The sequence below is a fragment of the Rhinatrema bivittatum genome, chromosome 8 (genome assembly GCF_901001135.1).
Source record: "Rhinatrema bivittatum chromosome 8, aRhiBiv1.1, whole genome shotgun sequence".
In the NCBI taxonomy this organism is placed as follows: domain Eukaryota; kingdom Metazoa; phylum Chordata; class Amphibia; order Gymnophiona; family Rhinatrematidae; genus Rhinatrema; species Rhinatrema bivittatum.
The window spans coordinates 203,518,687-203,541,067 of NC_042622.1; the positions used below are offsets into that span (position 1 = coordinate 203,518,687).

General features: G+C 44.2%; 1 protein-coding gene across 3 annotated transcripts in view; it reads left to right on the plus strand.

Moving 5' to 3' along the window:
• The window catches only part of CUX1 (cut like homeobox 1), a 1,076,531-nt gene that overhangs the window by 1,032,829 nt on the left and 21,321 nt on the right, over positions 1 to 22,381 (plus strand). For all 3 annotated transcript variants that reach the window (XM_029612604.1, XM_029612606.1, XM_029612605.1), the window contains 2 exons: positions 5,311 to 5,367; positions 18,484 to 18,564. In XM_029612604.1, the coding sequence (XP_029468464.1) occupies positions 5,311 to 5,367; positions 18,484 to 18,564 (138 nt within the window). The remainder of the gene's footprint in view (positions 1 to 5,310; positions 5,368 to 18,483; positions 18,565 to 22,381) is intronic.

The window sequence follows — 22,381 nt, forward strand, 5'->3', positions numbered from 1 at the left end:
TTACCACTGAATGCGCTCCTTAAGGTGTTGAGGACTAGCCCCTCTCAGTACCTTAAATGCCAAAATTAGACACCTCTCTACACTGCCGAGAAATGGGAAGCCAGAGCAGTTTTAAGAGCACAGGAGATGCTGGTGCGCGATGCCTGCACCCCATAATTAAACGAGCTACCGCATTCTGAATAACCTGCAATGTCTTAGTCACTTTACTTGGTAAACCCAGGTAAAGTGGCAAGTGCAGTGCAATTATCAAACTGCGACAACACCAGTGCATAAATCCCCTTTTTTAATGCCCCCATTTCCAGAAATGGCCTTAATTGTCTAACCCAGGGGTCGGGAACCCATGGCTCGCGAGCCAGATATGGCTCTTTTGAGGGCTGCATCTGGCTCGCAGACACGTGTCGCCATACTTCGCGGTTCCCCGCTGACCCAGCTGCTCCCCGGTCCTCCGCCGCCCGGGCTTAAAATGCTGTCAGCCCGGGCGGAACGCGGCAGGACAGCTGGAGTCAGCGGCACCGGCGTGCTCTCTTCTCCTCCCCCCCGCGGCCCGGAAGAGGAAGTGGAGAGCATCGGGTGCCTGCGCGGGAAGAAGAGACCACACTAGCGTGGTCTCTTCTTCCGCGCAGGCACCCGATGCTCACCACTTCCTCTTCCGGGCCGCGGGGGGGAGGAGAAGAGAGCACGCCGACTGGAGTCATCCGGGTGCCTGCGCGGGAGTCATCGGGTGTCAGCCGGGTGCCAGCGCTGGAGTCATCGGGTGCCTGCGCGGGTCTTCCCGCGCAGGCACCCGATGCTCTCCACTTCCTCTTCCGGGCCGCGGGAAGAAGAGAGCACGCCGGTGCTCTCTTCTTCCCGCGGCCCGGAAGAGGAAGTGGAGAGCATCGGGTGCCTGCGCGGGAAGAAGACTGCAGCGCGGCTCGGAGGAAAATGAAAATCTTCAACCGCGGCCGATGGGACTCCGCCTTCGCCTCCGCGAGGGCTGAAAATGAAGGAGGTTAGCGTTGGGAGGTGGCTGCTGCTGCCGCGAGTTCCCGGGGGGGGGGGGGGAAAGGGGGAGAGAGAGAGTGAATGAGCGAGCAAGCATGTGTGTTTGAGATCCTGTGGGTGTGAGTGAGAGATTGCATGTATGTGAATGATTGAGAGCCTGTATATGTGAAAGAGAGTATGTCTGTGATTGAGATCCTGCCTGTGAGAGAGAGAGCATGAATGTAAGTTTACCATTGGGAACCTGTATGTGTAAGTTTGTAATTGAAAACCTGTTTGTTTGAAAGAGTATGTGTGTATGATTGAGATCCTTTGTGTGTGAGAGAGATCATGTGTATGTATGATTAAGAGCCTGTGTGTATAAGTAAGAGAGAGATCATGTGTGTCTGTGTCTGATTGACAGCTGGTTTAGGTGATGGAGCATGTGAGTATGTGATTGAGAGCCTGTGTTTAAATGAGAGAGAGAGACCATGTGTGTCTGTGTGATTGAGAGCTGATTTAGGTGAGGGAGCATGTGAGTATGTGATTGAGAGCCTGTGTTTAAATGAGAGAGAGAGAGACCATGTGTGTCTGTGTGTGATTGAGAGCTGATTTAGGTGAGGGAGCATGTGAGTATGTGATTGAGAGCCTGTGTGTAAATGAGAGAAAGAGAGGACATGTTTGTAAGCATGTGAATGAGAGTCTGTGTGTGAGAGAAAAAGACAGCATGTATTTATGTGATTGAAAGCCTGTGTGTGTGTAAGCGTGAAAAGATAGACAGCATGTGTGTAAATGTGTAATTAAGAGCCTATATAAGTGAGAGAGAAAAAACATTTGTATATGTGAGTGACTGAGAGCATGTGTGTATAGGTGTGTCATTGAGAGCCAGTGTGAGAGAGAGCGCTGGTATGTGACTGAGAGAGGAGAAAGTTCCAAGCAAACCACCCCACCTCCTGCTAATTCAGAACAATCTCAGGACACCTGGATATCAAACGTTCCCAGGTATGCAGAGCAAAAAAATTTTTGTATCCTTATTATTTTTCATTACTGGATCTTTGTGTCTGCTATTTTGAAATATTTTGTTGGTATCTGGAAATGTTTTATATGAGTTTTTAATTATTGGATATTCCACTCATCAGCTGTTTCGAAATATGTTCTTTTTGTTAGTACAGTTTTACTGCTGATGATTTTATATTTCTTGATTTGTTTTATAAGGATGTGTGATGTTTCTTTTTTCCTTTGTTACACTGCATACAGAGACTCTGGCTTGTTGCAGTTTCCAATTCAGTTTTTGTCTGCATGCTTCTTGTTATGCGTTTTGGTCTCTTTATTCTATGTTAGGTGAGGGACAGCACGTGATTCAGGTGAGGTTTTCTGCTGGCGTGTAGTTTCTGTGTAGGACTCTATAGCAGCCTGACTTGGTCCGTTTTCCTAATAGGAGATGTATTGGTGTCTTAAGGCCTGGTGTAATATTTTCAGAGACTTATTGTACTTTAAAAGTGTGATCTTACATAAAATGCACACATTTACTTGTATTTAGTTTTAAACATATTGTATGGCTCTCATGGAATTACATTTTAAAATATGTGGCGTTTATGGCTCTCTCAGCCAAAAAGGTTCCTGACCCCTGGTCTAACCCATTTCAATCTTTGGAATGCGGATCTTGCCACTGATGAAATTTGTTTCTCCATTGTTAATAAAGGGTCCGGTTTTACCTCTAACCTTCTCTACTACAGTCAACCTAATATCCTCTAATGATGGATACAAAGCCATAAACCCTGTCCCCAATTTTAATAACTCTGTTTTGCTAGCATTTAAAACAAATCCATTCTCCCTTAATCATTCTGAAATTGCACTTAAACAATTATTTAATTGCACTACCACCTCATCCTCCCCATGACCAAATGGAACTACCAGCTGAATATCAGAGTAAATAAATGAAAGCCCATAAGATCGAATTAAGTTACCCAGGGGGGGCCCAAAAATATGTTAAATAATAACAGGGATAGGGAAGACCTTTGTGGAACCCCCTGTAATATTTCCCTACAGGGGAAACAGCTCCCTGATAGGCCACTACAATCCTTAAGTTGTAGGTAATATTTTGGCAATAATGTGGCTGGGCAAGCTGCGTTATTTTGTTAGCATAGGATTACTTATGCATTAGTTGCTTGGCCTGAGCTGGTAAATTTTATGCATACAAAGCAGCTAATTTCAATAGGAAGCAGAGTTTTAACAAAATATTGCTTGATGTTGGTATATCGCACAATAAGCACTGTTTTTTGCCTTATCACAGCTTAGATTGTAACCCTCTAAGCACAGGGAAAATACCTACAGTACCTGCATGTAATCTGCTTTGAAGTGCCTGAAAAAGCAGAATATAAATCAATCAAATAAATAACTTTGAAGTGTTGGAAAAGCAGAATATACATCGCAGAAATATACTGTAGACTTTATTTGACCTCTGTCTTTACCCCACAACTAAAGATCTTCTGTACTTGTATGATGCTTCCTTAAAGGGAAAGAGATGGGTCGTCATGAGGGGTGCTGTTGCCCAGAGAAATGTATCCAGATTGGGAATCATTTCCAAAGGATTTAGCCATGTAAATTGGCTGTCTGGAAATTGCCTTCTCTCAGTCTGACTGAAAGTATGTGCAGTGCTCCACAACACTGTCATTTTTGCTGTATTTGAAGGGAAGCATTCTGGACAGCATGTTTTGGGTGGGATTGGAAATAACAGACATAAATTATGTTTTTAAATCTAAGTACTTACTTTCCATGAAAAATCTACTCCCAGAAAAAGTAGGTGCAAGCAACCATGGCAAGCTGGAAAGGGAATGTACGCTTATGTTTTCCCTTTGAAATTTGGTGCAAAGTCCAAAGTTATAAAGTGCCTGCAGACTTTGAGCAAAAGGGACAGTTTGAAAATTGCCCCCATTATAAGGACAATTTTCAACGGTTTTTACACAAGTAATGTTTGTTTATTTTATTGATTTGCAGGATTTATAAATCGCCTATGAATCATTCATAGACAACTAACAAACTTTGTTCACATTGCTTAAAACAAAGATAAATAAATAATATCAACTTAAAAACATCAGTGCTAAGATAAATTAAAATAAGATATAACTGCATAAAAATGCTTTTAGAAAACTGCCTCCACCTCAGTGTGAGTAAAAAAAACACACTGTTTACAACACGCAGACTTTTTCCCATGGGGAAAAGAGGGGACAAAGTAGACACGGCAATTTTAAAATCACCAAGCATACATTTCGGCTCACACTCTGGACCTGCGACTGTGCAGGTACAAATTCCACAGGTACTTTTGTACCCCCGGTGTGCACAAGAGCGAGTTTTGAAAGGGACACTTCATGAGGAATTTCTCTTTGAAAATTAGCTTGAAGATCCACAGACTTGCAAGCTACATGGGGAGTCTGAAAAATTGCACCCCCACATCCTTGAATATATATATGTATTTATATCCAGTATACGCAAACACACACAGTACATATTGCATACCGAAACTTCCTGTAGGGCATTGTTGTTTTTACATAACACGTTCATAAAACATTTCTTAAAGCAAAAGGTTTCCAGGAAAATGCTGGGATGTAGGGATGTGAATTGGGCTTCGGACGATTGAAAATATCATACGATATTTTCAAAATCGTCAGAAATCGGGGGCTCCCCCAAAACGATAGGAAAACCCCACAAAATTGTTCGTGGGGGTTCTCTTATCATTTTGGGGGAGGGTGGGAAAAACGGCACACAAAAATAACCCCTAAACCCACCCCGACCCTTTAAAACTAATCCCTTATCTTCCCCCACCCTCCCGACCCCCCCCCCCCCCAAAAAACGTTTTACAGGAGAGAGCACAGGATGGCTGGCGCCATCTTTAAAATTAGCATGGGCCATCCAGTGCTCCTACCATGTGACAGGGGCCGGCCAATGGCACGGATACCCTGTCACATGGTAAGGGCAAAGGCCATCGGCGCCATTTTTATTAGTGGCAGCCGACGGCCCGAGAGTGGGAGATCGCTCCCGGGACCCCCACTGGACCACCAGGTACCTGTAAAATGTTTTTGGGGGGGGTTGGGAGGGTGGGGGAAGCTAAGGGATTAGTTTTAAAGGGTCGGGGTGGGTTTTTTTGTTTATCGGCTCGGGCACAGCTGATAAACAAAACCGCGATCGGGCCGGACGAAAAAAAAAAACACGATGTGAATCGGAACCAGAATCAGAACCGATTCTGGTTCCGATTCACATCTCTACTGGGATGTGACACTGATTCAAAAAAATCCTTCTATGTTTGCATGTTTATATAGCTGCCTGTAAAATAAGAGCATTATGTGATTGCAGGAACGCCAGCGGAAGTACCTGAGTCTGAGTCCCTGGGATAAAGCCACCCTTAGCATGGTAAGTCACGGAACGAAGCATTTTATCCACCACACCACTAATCAGTGGGTAATTGAGACATGTATTGAATATCACTAGAAGGCTTTTCTTATGCCCATCTGATCATCTGACGGGTTAATCATTCTACGTCCCCTTATTCTGTCTAATGTGGAGCAACAGTGGACTGTTTGTAACCTGAGCATTACTATAAAAATAATTGTGAATCTTTATGACCCCCCCCCCCCCCCACCCTCTCCTGTGTGACATGATATTTCTTGGACCATCGAGGGACATCACTCAGAGCACCCTAACTTTTAAAGACATCGTGACCTGAGAAGGATTTTCAGCTCTGTGTGCTCATGTTTCCTCTCTTTACTTTTTTTTTTTTTCATGAGGAGAGCAATTTTTAAAAGCAAGTTATGCTGGTAAAAATGTGTTACCTATGTCATAATCGGCTGGCAGAAAACTGCTAACAGTCTGCCTGGTCGGGGGACGGCAAAGGACACACCTAGATGGCATTTTTAAATCTACACATGTACTATTCCATGTAAATATCTACCTGCACACAGAGCAGATGCAAGTGGCCGCATGTACATTGTCCCTGTGGCACTTTTGAAAGGGTATGTACAGGGGTTCTCTTTGAAAATGGGTGAAAAGTCCAATGGAAAAAGTACCTGCAGACTTTGTCCCCTCAGTAAAAAAAAAAAAAAAAAAAGGCAACTAAAGTTGGATTTGAATGAATTTTGAAGGAAGGTATAAATTGATGGGTAAAGCCACTGGCTAATCTGTTGTCACTCAGAGGGAATATATGGTTTGTTTAGTTTAAGCCTGGGAAAATTCAAATCAGCCACAAGCAATAGAGAACAAATTCCAAAGTTACTAATGATGAATACAAATGACGAATCTAATTTATCCAAGTAATTTGGCCTGACTAAAATGTTGCTCCTCTAATGCAGCTAGAAGCATGCAGCAGGCATTAAAAAGGGGCATTCATGGTAAGACTTGCGGCTGGAGAACCTCTCAACTGAGAGGCAGGCAGTGAGGGCAAGGTCCGAGGCTCTTTTTTACCAGCATTTGAGCAGCTAACATCGGGGCCGACCTGAGGCCACACCCCTAAAGTGACATCATCCGGAGGGGCCGGAATGCCGGAATAAATTTGGGCCAGCTGCGGCTTAAACCTGGAGGACTTGCAGTTGGAGAACTCTCAACTGAGAAGCAGGAAGTGAGAGCCAGGACCGAGGCTCTTTTTTACCAGCATTTGAGCAGCTAACATCAGGGCCGACCCGAGGCCATGCCCCTAAAGTGACGTCATCTGGAGGGGCTGGAACAAATTTGGGCCAGCTACGGTGTGCAGCTGCTGGCGCGCTGCCAAAGCCGCACACCCCTTGGTAAAAAAAAATTTTTTTTAATCTTAATTTTTCTTCCAACCGTATGGGCAGAAAAAGAAAATCGAAGGTCTGGACTTCCTCTCTGGCAGCTCCGCAGGCCAACGGTCCAATGGACTATCATATTGTAAGGCGGGTAAGTCAAACTGCCCGCAATTCGATACCTGACATTTCTTTTTCTTCTGGAGCTTCTGATAGCCCAAGCCAGCAGCTACAATCTCAACCTCATATGGAGTTGTCTGCCCCCAACCAACCAAGTTTAGTGCAAGGAGATGTGGCTACGATTAACAATGATCATCCACACCCCACAGGAAGTGGGGGGGTGGAGGACTTGGGATCAATACGGGAATCTGGACTACAGGTGTTAGTCCAGAACCCATTGATTCCCAAAATATAACTTTGGCTGATGTATGGAGGGCAATTGATGATTTACAGAAAGTCATGTCTGGATTTATGATTCAGAGTAATAGAGGAACTATTAAAATGAAAAATGTTTTAGAATTAATTGATAATCGGTTAAAACAATTGGAAGAAGTGGGAAGAACAGCTACTGTGCAGATAGCAACATTACAGTCTGCTAATAATTCCTTTATTAAAGTTAGTTTGGTCACCCATAAGCAGATGGAGAGTCTGGAAAATGAAAATAGAGCAAGAAATTTAAGGTTTTTAAATTTTCCTATAACCAGATTCCTATCAGCTAATGAGTTACTAAAGAAGTATATAATAGAAAATTTGGCGATAACAACTATAGATGACAAATCTGTTTCGAAAATTTATTATATATTAAACACTAGAATTAGACGACAGGAGGGAGAGGAAGGAATGGACAGTGTCCAATAAGAGTCTCCTAATTTAACCTCTTTCCTGGAATCATCATTAGATGATATACCACAAAGAGCAACACTCTTGATAATCTTTTGTAGAGAAAAAGATAAGGTCCAAATTTTACAGAAATACTTTAAAAATAAGGAACTCTTATTTTGTGGACAAAAGGTCCAAGTGTTTCCAGATGTATCGCGTACCACGCAACTCAGGAGGAAGCAATTTCTATCTCTAAAATCAAGAGTTTTGTCCTTAGGGGCAACATATTTTCTTAAGTTCCCCTGTAAGTGCCTGGTAGTTTTCCAGAAAAATAAATTTATTTTTCAGGAACCCTCCCACCTCGAAGCATTTCTGGTGGATAAAGAAAGAGGTTGAGTAATAATTGCTGCAAAAAAAATATATATCCAGCTAAATATGAATATTCAAATACACTTTTCCTGATATAATTACATATAAGGTCTCCTCCCATGATGTGGACTAGGAATTTGAGGTATATAAAATTATTTTGGAAATGTTAGATGGTTTTATTTCCTGTTACACAAATTTGTTCTTTGATTTTTGCATTTTGTTGATTTGTAAAAAATTCTAATAAACTATAAATTAAAAAAAAAAACAAGGGGCATTCTGTGGACATTTGGGTCAGGGGGAATAGTGCGTGTGCATGATGCCAGCTTTTTCTCTCCTTTCTCCAGCCACACAAAAGAGCAAAGCACACAGGCAGTTTTAAGGTACATTACTATATGTGAATTTTCACAGGGAAAGTACCTGCATAATTACATTGCAACCACCCAATTAGTCCACAGCTACGCAGGCTGTCTGAAAACCGCACCTGTGTGTCATCCCCTTAAATGCTCTCATTCTTATGCCCATTGGCTATTACCACTGAAAATAGAGAGCATGCACAGTCAGAAAACTGTACTCCGTTAACATTCTATTCTGAGTTACTGCTGAATCTCCAGCCCTACTATTTCCCCATTCCGAATGTCATTAACAACTCAGACTACACAGATTTGCTACAGTTGCCTTTTGGCTTTTCAGCTTTATCATCACCATCTGGATGCCTGTGAGCTGTGCCCATCACATTAGCATACAGAACAGTTCTGCCCCCAGAGATACAGAGTAATACACTAGTTAGACTCAGTAAAGGCAATCTATATATTTCCACCATGTGTCACCTCTTTTTCAGGGCTCAAGATACTCGTTAGGGGATCTACATCCATTTGTTAAACAGATTGTTTTTCATATATCTGTATACTCAGTGATCCGGTTAGCCAGCCTATACTGGGAAGGCGGCTGCTTAGCTTTATAACCCTGAATGTAAATAATGCATCCTTGTATTTACATTAAATATATTCTTAATTAGTTTCATTGTCCCAATCAGTCTGGGTAATCCTTTGTTTGTTCCTCTCACCAGATATTTCTAATGCTTAATATTCCTTTGTCAGATTTTCTGGTGCTCCATTCTATTACTATTAATAATCATCAGATTGACATTAAATACCAACACCACTGCTGCCACCTGATAACTCAGACATGTGCTTGTGATACAGTAAAGACCTCCATGTATCATACATGCAAGCTTGGTTGTAATAGTATATTTCAGTAAAATACAAAACAGCAGCGTAAGCAATCAAAGAGTGAATAAAAGTTTGGGATATTCATATCATAATAAAATGAAGCATTATGCCTGATCCTAATTTTCTGTTATTACATTGTACATGTAAGCTAGTTCCAAAGCTGCCCCTTCCTAGAGTAGCATCAATGTCTCTACTGACACTGCATGAGGCAAGTGATGTCTGAGTAGAGAAGGAGGGTAGAAGAGATTAATAAAACTCCTATGCTCTTGTGCTTCAGGATTCTTCAGAGTTTCTCTCTGGCTAAGGGAGGTGCAATAGGGTTGTCTCTCCAAGGAGATAGGACTAACAGTCCTACCTCCTGGCCTGGGAAGGTGGCTGGTACCCAAGGTCTGTATGCTCAGGTCTTCAGGACTAGGAACATCTTGACTTGGAGTCCAAGAATGGATTCCGGAGGAAGAGGTCCAATCCATTTATTTATTTATTTATTTAAAACTTTTATATACCGACATTAGTAAGGAAATTCACATCAGTTTACATCCAAACTAAAAGGAGGAAAGTACAAAAAACAGGATATAGGCATTAAACAGGGTATAGGCATAGAACAAAAGAAGCCGAGGGGAGGCCAGAAACATTTTTGTGTTAGCCCACCTGACTAACATATAAAAAAAATAAAAAAATTTGCATCATGCATCAAATCTATAAAAAACATATTACATAAAAGAAAATAAATATAACATTCTTGTCCAATTGACTAACACATAATAAAACATGCACTTAAATAACTAATATTGTCCATATTACTAGATGTTATAATTTATCTCTGTCTCACTATTAGCTCCAGAACAGTGACATAAGTACCTATTGGAGCTGCTTCCTGACTGCTCAGCTCAGCTTGCAGTGTACTGCATAATAATGCTCCCAGAATGCATGCAGTTATTCTATGCTTACACTTCTCAATAAATTGAAGTCATTTGCCCTTTGGCCTCACATGTCACATGTAAGTCTAAGTTTAAGATAATAAGAGCTACATTTTCAGCAGTGCACAGAAGTACAGATTTCGCAAGCACGCACAAAAATTCACTTTGAAATGCACAGGTTGACTTTGAAAACTGGGTGGATATGTGTTTTAAGACATAACTTGCTAACTTTGCCCATTTAAGTACAATTTGAAATTTTCTGTTATGTATGTAACTCGAGTGTACACCCCTGAAACACCCCTTTTTCGGGCATACGAGGTTACACATACGGTGGAATTATACATATTTTAAAGCCATACAAAACATACATTTCCTAGTGTGTAGCCAGATGGACTCAGGACCATTGGGTATTGTGCTCTCCTGATAGCAGATGGGAGACGGAGTCATATTTCAAAGCTGACATCAGCCTACATATACTCATGCAGCGTGCTTAGCTCTTCAGTATTTCTCCGTCTCCATAGCAAATGCGGACACTATCCCAAACAAGAATAGTGTAACATTTACAAGAAAGAAGAAAGAAAATTTTCCTTCAAGAAGAGAGTCCCGCTTCTCCTGCGGTGAAACCTAACGGTCCCTCCCCCCAGTCGAGACTTTCCTGAGGTGATTTCGATATCCCTCAGAGGTGAGCCTTAGTCCGCCGGCCGATTCCCGGTGTAGACTTAGCCCCCAGGGTGGCTGAAAGGCAGCGGGTGCAGATTCGAGTGCAGCGGTGAAGGTATTTCCCTCTCCCCCCCCCACCCCCCCACAGCTGGAGACCACCTGGCACACGACCGGTAAGCGCTGAGATCAGGTAAGGTAGAAACCTTTACTTCTAAGGCTCCGGTCTCCGAGGCTCAAATAGCCATACCATCCTTTCTCCGACGAGGTTTAAATCAGGTTGAGCAGCCCTCCTTGGGGCAGGCCCCGATCCGGTGCGAGGGTCCACACACATGGAGACCCTCCGGAGGGTGGGGGGTCACCATCTTGCCTTCGGGGTCTTTGGAGCCATTTTCCTCCTCCGACCAACGGTACGCATGGGCCAGGCCGGAGGCCCGAAGCGCCTAACTTAAACGCTTAACTACGGTTGAGCGCACAGCGGCACGCACATCTGGCTTGTGTGCACAGCTAGGCCACACGCACAACTGGGCGCATAACTGTGCCGCACGCACAAACTCCGTTGCCCACATGCACAACTTGTGCGCACTTCGTGCGCATAACCTTTGCACATCCAAAGCTCACAACTAAGCGCATCCATGTGCATAACTCCACGCACGGGTGAGTTCCTAAGCCCTACACATGCACAAATAATGGCACCGCCATCAAAGAAAGCCAAGGGACCCTTCCTTTGCCCAGCCTGCCACTTAAGAGCCGTGCAGCCTGAATTGGAATCCCTCTGGTGCCAACAGTGCGAACAGAACCAAGGAGAATCAAATCAAGACCCTCTACAGCCAGGAGAGGGATCCGGTACGACGGATGATGGCATCCCGGACCTAAGTATTTCCAACTCTGCGCCCCTGCAGGAAAATTCCTCCGGGGCTACCACTACAACCACTCCAGGGATCAACATGGACCCAGGAATGCAAACCTTTATCCAGGCACAACCAGCCCCTGCTGCCCACCTGACTCAAACCCAGCCAGAAGCACAAGTCCTTCCCGGCACCTCCTGGTCTCCTCGAGATATGCCTCTCCTAACCAAGAGCCTCTCTGATGGCAATCCAGATAACTCAGAGGATGAAACCGACTCTGGAAGAAGGAGAAATTCCCCCAGGGATGGAGCCATACCGGACCATGCTCCCAATTCTTTCACAAGGATGAATTACCAATTCTAGTGTCCCAGACTATGAAGACACTGAGTCTTCCAGGCACGGAGTCCACGGCGGAACCAAAGAAGAATCCCGTGCTGGTGTACCTCTGTAAGACCTCATGCTATTTCCCTATGTTGGAGCCCGTTAAGGAACTGATTGACCTGGAATGGAACACTCCAGAGGCCACTTTCAAAAGGGGGAGGGCTCTAGAAGCCCTATATCCACTGGAACCCACGGCTAAGGAACTTCTACATTTCCCCAAAGTGGATGCTATGATCTGTGACATTAAGTTTTGGTTACATTAAATCATAAAAATACGTACAAATGTTTAGTGATGTAGGTTCTGGCCAGGTGTACCTAGAAGGTACTTTTACAGGTCAAAAAAATCACATTTACTGTGTTATATTATTACATTCATTGTGTACTCAATTTGTTAAAATATTGTAATGCACATTTATGAGAATAGTGCTGTGTGCCGGTGCTCTTCTGTTTATTCTCCGGTCTCTTTATAAAAGGCTTGTTTAAAAAGCCATGTCTTTAAACTTCTCTTGAATGTTTTGGGGTCTCTCTGTAATCTGATCTCCAAAGGCATTGTGTTCCAGAGTGTGGGTCCTGCTAAAGACAATGCCCTTTCTCTTACCTGGGTTAGTCTCGCTGTCTTGACTGAGGGAATGGTTAAGAGAGCTTTGTTTGCTGAACGAAGGTTCCTGTGTGGTACGTGTACCCGTAGTGCAGTGTTTAGCCAGGCCGCTTTTTCATCATGTGTTAGTCTATGTATGTTGCATAGTGCTTTGTATTTTATTCTTTGTTCTATGGGTAGCCAGTGAAGTTTGGCCAGAGTTTGTTATATGGTCTCTTCTTCTTTTTCCACTTAGTATTCTCGATGCTGTGTTTTGTAGAATTTGAAGTGGTCTTATTTTTGTATTTGGGAGTCCTAGAAAAAGTGCATTACAGTAATCGGTACTGACGAAAACTAGTGCCTGAAGCACTGTTCTGAAATCTGCAGGAGTTAGTAATGGTTTAGGTTTTCTGAGGATCATGAGTTTAGCATAGCCTTCTTTTACTTTTAGCAATATGTGTTGTTTTAGATTAATTTCGGGGTCCATTATTATTCCAAAGTTCCTTACTTTTTCCTCTAGTTCTATTTTCTGGTTGTTTTTGAGTATAATTGTGGTTTGAATGATTTCGATATTTTTTCTTTCTAACAGGCCTATACAGTAAAGTCCGCGCACCGGCCACTCACCGGCGCGCGCGATGCAGTATTTAAATTAGGTCCGGCGGTAGATCCGGGCAAAAGGAGCGGCGGCTGTCAGCGGGTTTGACAGCCGACGCTCAATTTTGCCGGCGTTGGTTCTCGAGCCCGCTGACAGCCACGGGCTCAGAAACCAGACGCCGGCAAAATTGAGCGTCCGGTTTTCGGCCCAACAGCCGCGAGCCGAATTCAAAAAAATTTTTTTAACTTTTTTTTACTCTTCGGTACCTCCGACTTAATATCGCCATGATATTAAGTTAGAGGGTGCACAGAAAAGCAGTTTTTACTGCTTTTCTGTGCACTTTCCCGGTGCCGGAAGAAATTAGCGCTAATTTCTGAAAGTAAAATGTGCGGCTTAGCTGCACATTTTACTTTCTGTATCCCGCGCGCATACCTAATAGGGCCATCAACATGCATTTGCCGCGGGTTGGACTCGCGTTTTCCTTCCCATTGGGGCGGATTTTAAAAAGCATTTACATGCGTAAATCTGGGTTTTACGTATGTAAATGCACTTTACTCGAGTAAGTGGGCTTTTGAAAATTGCTACAATATATGCCATTGAATCGTCCATAGGATTTATTCGCATAAGTGCACTTTACGTGAGTAAATGGCTTTTGAAAATTGCTACAATAGTAGTTACATTTATGCGCGTAACTCCTTTGAAAATTACCCCCTTACTGAATAAAGGGTAAGGGAAAACGCGTGTCCAAGAGCAGGCTAACAGCGCACTGTACTGTATCGGCTTGTAAGTGTAGAAATTCTGTTTTTTCAATATTGATCACTAGTGTTCCATTCGGTTTAATAGTTGTTTTATGATGATTAGGTACATGTTAGCTAGGTTTAATGTTTTTTCTATTGTGTCGTCGATTGGTAGAATTAATTGAATATCATCTGCATAGATGTAATGTATGATTCCTAATCCTGCTAGTAGATGGCATAATGGAAGCATGTATATGTTAAAAAGGATTGCGGACAAGGCTGATCCCTGCGGTACACCTGTTTCAAGATTGAATTTGCCTGATAGTGTGTTGTTGATCTGAACTTGAAAGAACCTATTTTTTAGATATGAGCTGAACCAGTTTATTGTTTCTTTGTGTAGTCCAATCTCTTCTAGTCTTTTTAGTAGAATGTTATGGTTTACTGTGTCAAAGGCTGCTGATAAGTCTAACATCCAGGGATGTTGCTGCTGCAGTGGCAGCAAGAAGACAATTATGGCTCCAAAATTGGTCGGCTGACACGACTTCCAAAGCGAACCTCACAAAAATGCCTTTTAAAGGATCCCTCCTGTTCGGGAGTGAACTGGAGAAATTAGCCAACAAATGGGGTGAATCTCCAGTACCCTGATTACTGAGGACAGGAACAAAAGAACATAGCGCTCCTCTCCCAGAAGAACCAAGGGTGGAGGATCGCAGTGCTTTAAGCCTTACAAGAATACACAGTCTCAAGCATCTCGTCCTGCAGGAAGGTCTCAGCCCTTTCGGAACAGGCACATTAAGAGAGGAGCAAGCTCAGGGGCAGGCTCCAGCCATACCCCACAATGAGAAGACGCAGACCCATCCACATGAAGAAGACATAGGGGGCAGACTTACCCTCTTCTACCAAAGATGGGTCGAGATAACTTCGGACAAGTGGGTCCTAACTATCATTCGAGAGGGATACTCGCTGGAATTCCCCCAGACAAATTTATGAAATTGCCATGCCATTCCCACTCCAAGAGACTGACAGTGGAGACCACGCTAGCAAGACTACTCAGCCTGAAGGCAATAGCCCCAGTGCCCACGTTTCAACAAAATACTGGCCACTATTCCATCTATTTTATCATTCCCAAGAAAGAAGGAACATTTCGGCCTATCTTGGACCTCAAGGCCGTCAACTGTTACCTGAAGGTTCCACACTTCCGCATGGAAAAACCGAACACGCTGTTATAATGGCGGTACAACCGGGAGAATTTTTAACCTCCCTGGAACTATCAGAAGCCTACCTTCCCATCCCGGTCCATCAGAACCACCAGCGCTTCCTGCAATTGCAATACTGGGCCATCATTATCAATTCCGAGCGCTACCCTTCGGACTAGCTACTGCCCCCAGAACTTTCACCAAAATCATGGTGGAAGTGGCAGCAGCACTGAGGAAAGAAGGAGTCCTGGTACATCTTTACTTGGACGATTGGCTGATCAAGGCAAAGTCTCCAGAGGAGAGTCGCCATGCGACCACCAGAGTCAAGAATCTACTTCAAGAACTCGGGTGGGTCGTGAACACAACCAAGAGTTGTCTACAGCCCTCCCAGTCACTAGAATACCTGGGAGTCCGGTTCGATACCAAACAGAACAAGGTCTACCTTCCACCACCACGAAGAAGAAGGCTAATGGATCATTTACAAAAGTTGTTGACCTTGGTCCGCCCCATGGTATGGGACTAACTTCAAGTCCTCGGCCTCATGACATCAATTCTGGAAGTTGTTCCATGGGCAAGGGGCCCACATGTGGCCACTACAACGTTCCCTCCTCTCATGATGGAATTCAGTGTCCCAGAACTACTCAATTTGCCTCCAGCCACTGACAGAGGTTCGGGAGCAGCTTCAATGGTGGCTACAGGAAGAATACCTAAGCAGAGGCATAAACCTATCCGCACCGTAGTGGATCTTGCTCACCTTGGACGCAAGTCTGCGAGGGTGGGGAGCCCACTGTCAGGAACTGACGGCCCAGGGACAATGGAACAAGGAAGAGGCGGGATGTACATAAACCGCCTGGAAGCGCGAGCAGTCAGACTAGCCTGCCTATGATTCAGCCACAGACTCAGAGGCGAGTCCGTCAGAGTCATGTCGGACAATGCAACAACAGTTGCCTACATCAACCGATAGGGAGGAACCAAGAGCCAGCAGGTGTCTTTAGAAATAGATCCCCTCATGGAGTGGGCGGAAATAAATCTACAAGGATTTCGGCCTCCCACATCGCAGGAAAAGACATCTCTGTGGACTACCTCAGCAGAGAAAGCCTAGACCCGGGAGAATGGTCACTGGTGGACACAGCCTTCCAGCTGATAATAAATCAGTAGGGTCTCCCGGTCATGGACCTACTAGCAACTTGCCGGGTCCCCAGATTCTTCAGCCGCAGACGAGAACCACAATCTCAGGGAATCAACACTCTCGTCCAGAACTGGCTAGAGGAAAGCCTCCTGTATGCCTTCCCACCCTGGCCACTTATGGGCAGAGTCATCCACAAGATAGAACACCACAGGGGACTAGTCCTACTAGTCGCCCCAGATTGGCCAAGAAGACCGTGATATGTGGACATGAGAAGACTATTGGCGGGGAATCCTCTACGTCTACCGCCATACAGGGACTTTCTTCAGCAGGGACCGATCTCCCACAAAGACCCGGCTCGATTCTCTCTTACGGTATGGCCTTTGAGAGGACTAGCCTAAAGAAGCGCAGCTACTCAAAAGCCGTGATTGACACCCTGCTTCGGGCACGCAAGTTCTCCACATTTCTGTCTTACATACAGATCTGGAGAGTATTCAAAGCTTGGCGTGAAGTCCGCGGTCTCCTCCCGAGGACAGCCAAGATTCCCACGTTCCTAGAATTCCTACAAGACGGCATGCATAAGGGGTTGTCCCTCAACTCCCTCAAGGTCCAAGTTGCAGCACTGGCCTGTTTCAGGTCCGAAGTGGACGGCATCAGACTATCAACTCATCCTGATGTGTCCCACTTCCTGAAAGGATTCAAACAACTCCGACCACCACTAAAGTGGCCGGTGCCTCTATGGAACCTCAACCTAGCACTAGACATCCTAGTAGGGGAATCCTTCAGACCAATAAGCGCCCTGTCCCTACGTCTCTTGACCTTAAAGACAATGTTCTTGATCGCAATATGCTCAGCCCGGCACATCTCCGAACTTCAGGCATTGTCCTGTCGGGAACCGTTCCTCAGGTTCACCCCGGGCACCATACAGCTATGTACGGTACCATCCTTCCTTCCGAAAGTGGTTTCCCAGTTCCATATGAACCAGACCATATCCTTACCATCACCAGATGAGCACAGGAATTCGGAAGACTCATGCCTCCTCCGCCACCTGAATGTCGGCAGAATACTAGTCCGATACCCGAAGAGATCTGAATCCTTGCGCAAAACAGATCACCTGTTTGTTCTTCACAGCAGGAAGAAACAGGGGGAAGCGGCATCGCGGGCCACAATAGCCCGCTAGATCAAAGAAGTAATTAATGCTGCCTACAAAGAGGCGGGAGGACCATAACCTCTACAGGTCAAGGCGCATTCTCAAGGGCCCAGGCAGTCTCCTGGGCTGAAACCAAGCTACTGTCGCCAGCAGAGATCTGTCAGGCAGCAACATGGTCCTCCCTACACACCTTCTCCAGGTTTTACCGCCTGGATGTTCAGGCCAGGGAGGATACAGCCTTTGCAAGGGCAGCACTAAGTGGGCCACGGGCAGCCTCCCAACCGATAGGGGAGTAGCTTTTGTACATCCCATTGGTCCTGAGTCCATCTGGCTACACGCTAGGAAATGGAGAAATTACTTACCTGATAATTTCGTTTTCCTTAGTGTAAACAGATGGACTCAGCATCCCGCCCACGGCTGCTCCAGAAATCAAGAACCTCGGATATCAAATCTCGAGACTGAGCAAGTACGGGTAAGCCACGGCCTACCTCTAGTTCAAGACATCCGCAGTTACCCAGGTGTCTGCGTTTTTTGTTTGAGTGCACTGGCGGTCTCCAGTCCAAACGTTTTATATATATACATAATCAGTTGAGCCAGTTCAAGTTTTATCAAGTGTAATCAAGTATTAAGCAACATATATCTACACTGGCTTTTTGAAGAGAATACTAAAGAGCTAAGCACGTTGCACGGGTATAGGTAGGCTGACGTCAGCTTTGAAATCTGACTCCATCTCCCATCTGCTATCAGGAGAGCACAATACCCATTGGTCCTGAGTCCATCTGTCTATACTAAGGAAAACTAAATTATCAGGTAAGTAATTTCTCCATTGCACACATGGCCCAGTTACACACATAACGTTTTGGTTTTGCAAGTCTAAGTCCCAACTACACTTTTGAAAATGTAGTCCTGTTAGAGTAACAGCAAAGTGTGGGTAATATTATAGCAGAAGTGACGAGATGGAATAATTTTGTAAAGTTTAGCAGAACTAATGCCATGGTGCATATAATTTCATTATTGTATAGCTCACGTGTATCTATGAGATGATTCATATTTGTATAACCCCTTTTTTGGGAGTATATCTCTTTTTGTCTGGTTCACGTGTGTGCCAATGCTCTTTATATGCAAATAGTTATATAAACATTACTTAAGGTCTATTCTCCCCTTTATAGGGCCGGCTCGTTCTTTCCAACAAGATGGCCCGCACCATTGCTTTTTTCTATACTCTGTTTTTGCATTGTCTGGTCTTCCTGGTAAGTTTAATGTTGCACATAGGGATTTTTTGAACTGTTCCTGTCTGCATGTAGCTTGCCTTGTCTCCGCTGAGCAATGAATTACTATATCAGACAGCAAGTAAGGGAACTTACTGATTGAATTGGCAAATTGTTACTGAATGCATCTGTGGTTCTTACTGGGAGCCCTGTTTAATAGGGGTATCCTTCCATATTATGCATGTGATAAAACACATGTAGAATTAACTCTGAGCAGATGAAAATTCTCAAGAGGTTTTTAACTAATTTATTCAATTTAATGTTCAGAACTGGGTACATGTGAACGAACATAAAATCAAGAGTATTACAAAACATAAAAATTAATATTATCAACTCACTGAGTTTGTTTTTCATTTTTTAAATACTATGAATTCAATCTTTTGAATTACATTTTGTAGGTACAATTCAGTTCTGCTATTTAAGGAGTATTGTTATGGCAAACTTTTTAAAAAAAAATAGAAAAAATTAGACTAATTTTCTATGATGGGAAATGACAGAGGAGATAAGTAAAATACATAATGCAAAAAAATAGATATTTACGAGAAACTTACAGGTATGATATTTACTTGCAGAGCAGATGTTTGGGAGGAGGATACAGCACAAAGGAGCAAGGCTAGGAAATGAAAGAAAAGAGACATATGAAAGAAAGAAAATAGAGGAGAGAAGCAGGGGTGTACTGGGAAGCTTGGCTACAGAACGGAGTTAAGAGTGAGCAGGGACATAAGCAGCAGACAAGTGACATAGACTGGAAGTAGCAGCTGGCATCTTGTCCTCTGTCGCTATCCAAATATCTCTGCAGGCTTTCATGTGCCAATTAAGTGCTGCCGGACGTATCCAGGGCTCATTAGTGGGGAAGGGGGAGCTGGATAGGACATTCTAATGGTATGGTATATCTGAGCTTTAAGAGTATAAAGGTTTTGTGTGGCCACTCAGTTAATTTACAGAGGAACCAATAATGCCCAATATTTAACCTTGACGTTTGGTCCTGATGTCACCTGTACCATAGGAGCTTGATTTTCAAAGTGATTTATGTGCATAAAATCATTTTTTTATGGGGGTAAGTGGTGCTTTGAAAATCAATCAGGGCTCTCCCTGTGTACTTTTGATTTTCAAAAGTCTGCGCTTAAATGTACACACAGATACACCTATTACTGAGCAGATAAAACGTTCTGCATTTATGCGTTTGCACATCCAATGACAACCCACAAAGTTTCAAAGTAGACTTTACCCTATGCTGTCTGTTATAAAATTACCTTCCCGTGTGCACTGGAAATTTTTTTGCTATACAAAATAGTGTTCTTTTGCTAATAAACCCAACATCAAAAATGTATATAAGATATTTTTTTATATTATTTCATTCTTCCCCTCCCCATTTTATCCCTCATTTGTAAATGATCCCCTCCCACTAAGAGTAGTCCCCGGAGCACTAGATCTTTTGGTGACAGCGGTTACCTTCTCTCCCAGAGCCTAAGCACATTATCTCAGTTTGATGGCCTTAGCCATAAGACTGGCCCATTCTTTTCTATTATTGAAAATGTTATAAACAGTAGCGACGGTTGTCTCTACGTAGTAAAGTTGGGATGAGCGCTCCATGCACTTTACTGACCACACATCTAACAAAATGGGAGAGACAGGGACCTGGCATTCCTTCTATTTATAGTAAAGTTTTCTTAGCATCCAGTCAGATAAATCCAGAAGAAGTGAGTTATGCGCCTCTACCAGGAGATAGAGACGGAGCAAACTGATGTCACAGTATTTATACCCCTGCAGTGACGTCAGCCCACCAGTATTCTCTGTCTCCAGCAGATGGTGGACGTGCATCTCCCTACTGGGGATTGCTTCAATTTGAAAAAGGAGAAATAAGGAAAGTAAATTGCCCCACTCTTCTGCTGTGATACCAATTGGTCCCTCCCCCAGTTGAGAATTCCTGATGTGATTTCCGTGGTCCTTCAGACAAGTGCCTTGGTCCATTAGCTGATTTTCAGCTGGTGTGGACTTAGCTGCCTGAGCAGCTGAAAGGCAGCAGGTGCAGGAAGCCGAGTGCGGTGGTGATGGCAGATGCCCTCTCCCCTTGCAGCTAGAGACCGTCTCTGTACTCAGGTAAGGCTGAGCTCCGGTAAGTTTAAAAAAAAATATATATATATATATATAGAGAGAGAGAGAGACTTACAAGGAGGTTTTTGTGTTGTGTAGGGCTTCCTTCTCCCCTGGTCTCCGTGCTTGGTGCGCCAGTCTGACGTTCGTCCCACTCCAAGGGAGGTTGAGGGACGTGGAGAGTCTGGCAGGTTGAGCAGCCTCCTTAGGCTAGGCCCCACTCCAAGGCGTTTCACTGCGCACCGTGTGCTAGGCCGCAATGACTTTTCACGCACTTCCTAAAGCTGCCCTCTACAGGATTGTCGATCCAGCGTGTGCTTCTAGCTGTGCATCCAGGTTGTGTGCTCAGTAGTGGGCGCATTATCGGGTCTTGTATTCTATGTACCCAAGTTAAGCGCCATTTGCCTCTGCGCACAAGTAGTACTCTGCACTTAAGTTCTTGTGCACTTAAATTTTTTTGACCACTTAGGTGCGCACATAGATTTTGGACGCATAATTTTTGAGCACCTAGTTGAGTGCATATATTTAAAAAAAAAAAGTTAAACAGCTAGACGTACATCTCTGGCCGCCGCTCATCACGCTGTCGGCCATTATGGTGCCTATACCTAAGAAGTCTAAGCATCTTTTTTTCTTTGCACTGCTTGTCATAGTCGGGCGTCTCAGCCTAGAATGCCAGCACTGTTTGGAGGCTCAGGGAGAATTGTCTTCCTCTGATTTCACTAAGTCTGGTTCTTCCCAGCCAGATGTAGGTCTGGGTAAAGACGACTCAGGTGGGGCGCCTGATTTTGCAACTCCCCTAACTGGTTACTCAGCAGGGGAGAGTAGCTCAGGGAGTACTTGTCGGGTACCTCCTGGTCTGAGTGCTTCTACATTTTCCTGAGTAGAATTTTTCCAGGGGTTGCAATCCTTTATTCAGGTGCAATCCTCAGCCCTGTCCAATGCTCCCAGAGCAGAGGCACAAGTAGGACCCTTACCTGGACCTTCCATCAAGTGCAGGAATACTCCTAGAATGTCAGCAGGATCTCTGGATAGAGATAGGGATGGCACAGATGATGACTTTCTTGAGGATAGTGAAATTCCCCTAGGATTAGAACCGTATAGAACTATGTTATGGTTCTTTCATAGAGTTGAACTGCCATCTCTGATTTCCCAGACTTTGAAAATGCTCGAGGTTCCTGGGGCAGATTCAGTGTCTGAACCAAAGAAAAATCCCATGTTGGTTTCTTTGTGGTAAAGCCTCTTATTTTTAACCCGTGATGGAGGCCATTCAAGAATTGCGTGATCTTGAGTGGGATAATCCAGAGGCTAATTTCAAAGGAAATTGGATTTTGGAGGGCCTCTACCATCTGGATCTAGCGGTAAGCGAGCACTTATATTACAAAGGTAGAGACACTTGTGTGTGCAGTCTCCAAGTAGACCACTATTACTGTGGAACGAGGGAGCGACCTTGAAGGATGCTCATGATAAAAAGATTGTCTATCCTTAAGCAAGCATTTGCAACAGTCCTTGCAGATCGCTTCTTGTTGTTCCTTGGTGGCTCGTCTTGTTTGCTTCTCTCCCAGGAGGTCAATGACTCTGGAGTGAACTCCAGGGAAGTTATAGAACCAGTTTCTGCCTTCTTGGCAGATGCGGGCTGAGATTTGATCTTCACTTCGGCCAGAGGCTTGGCTTCAACAATAGTGGGCCAGGCATCAGTTATGATTGA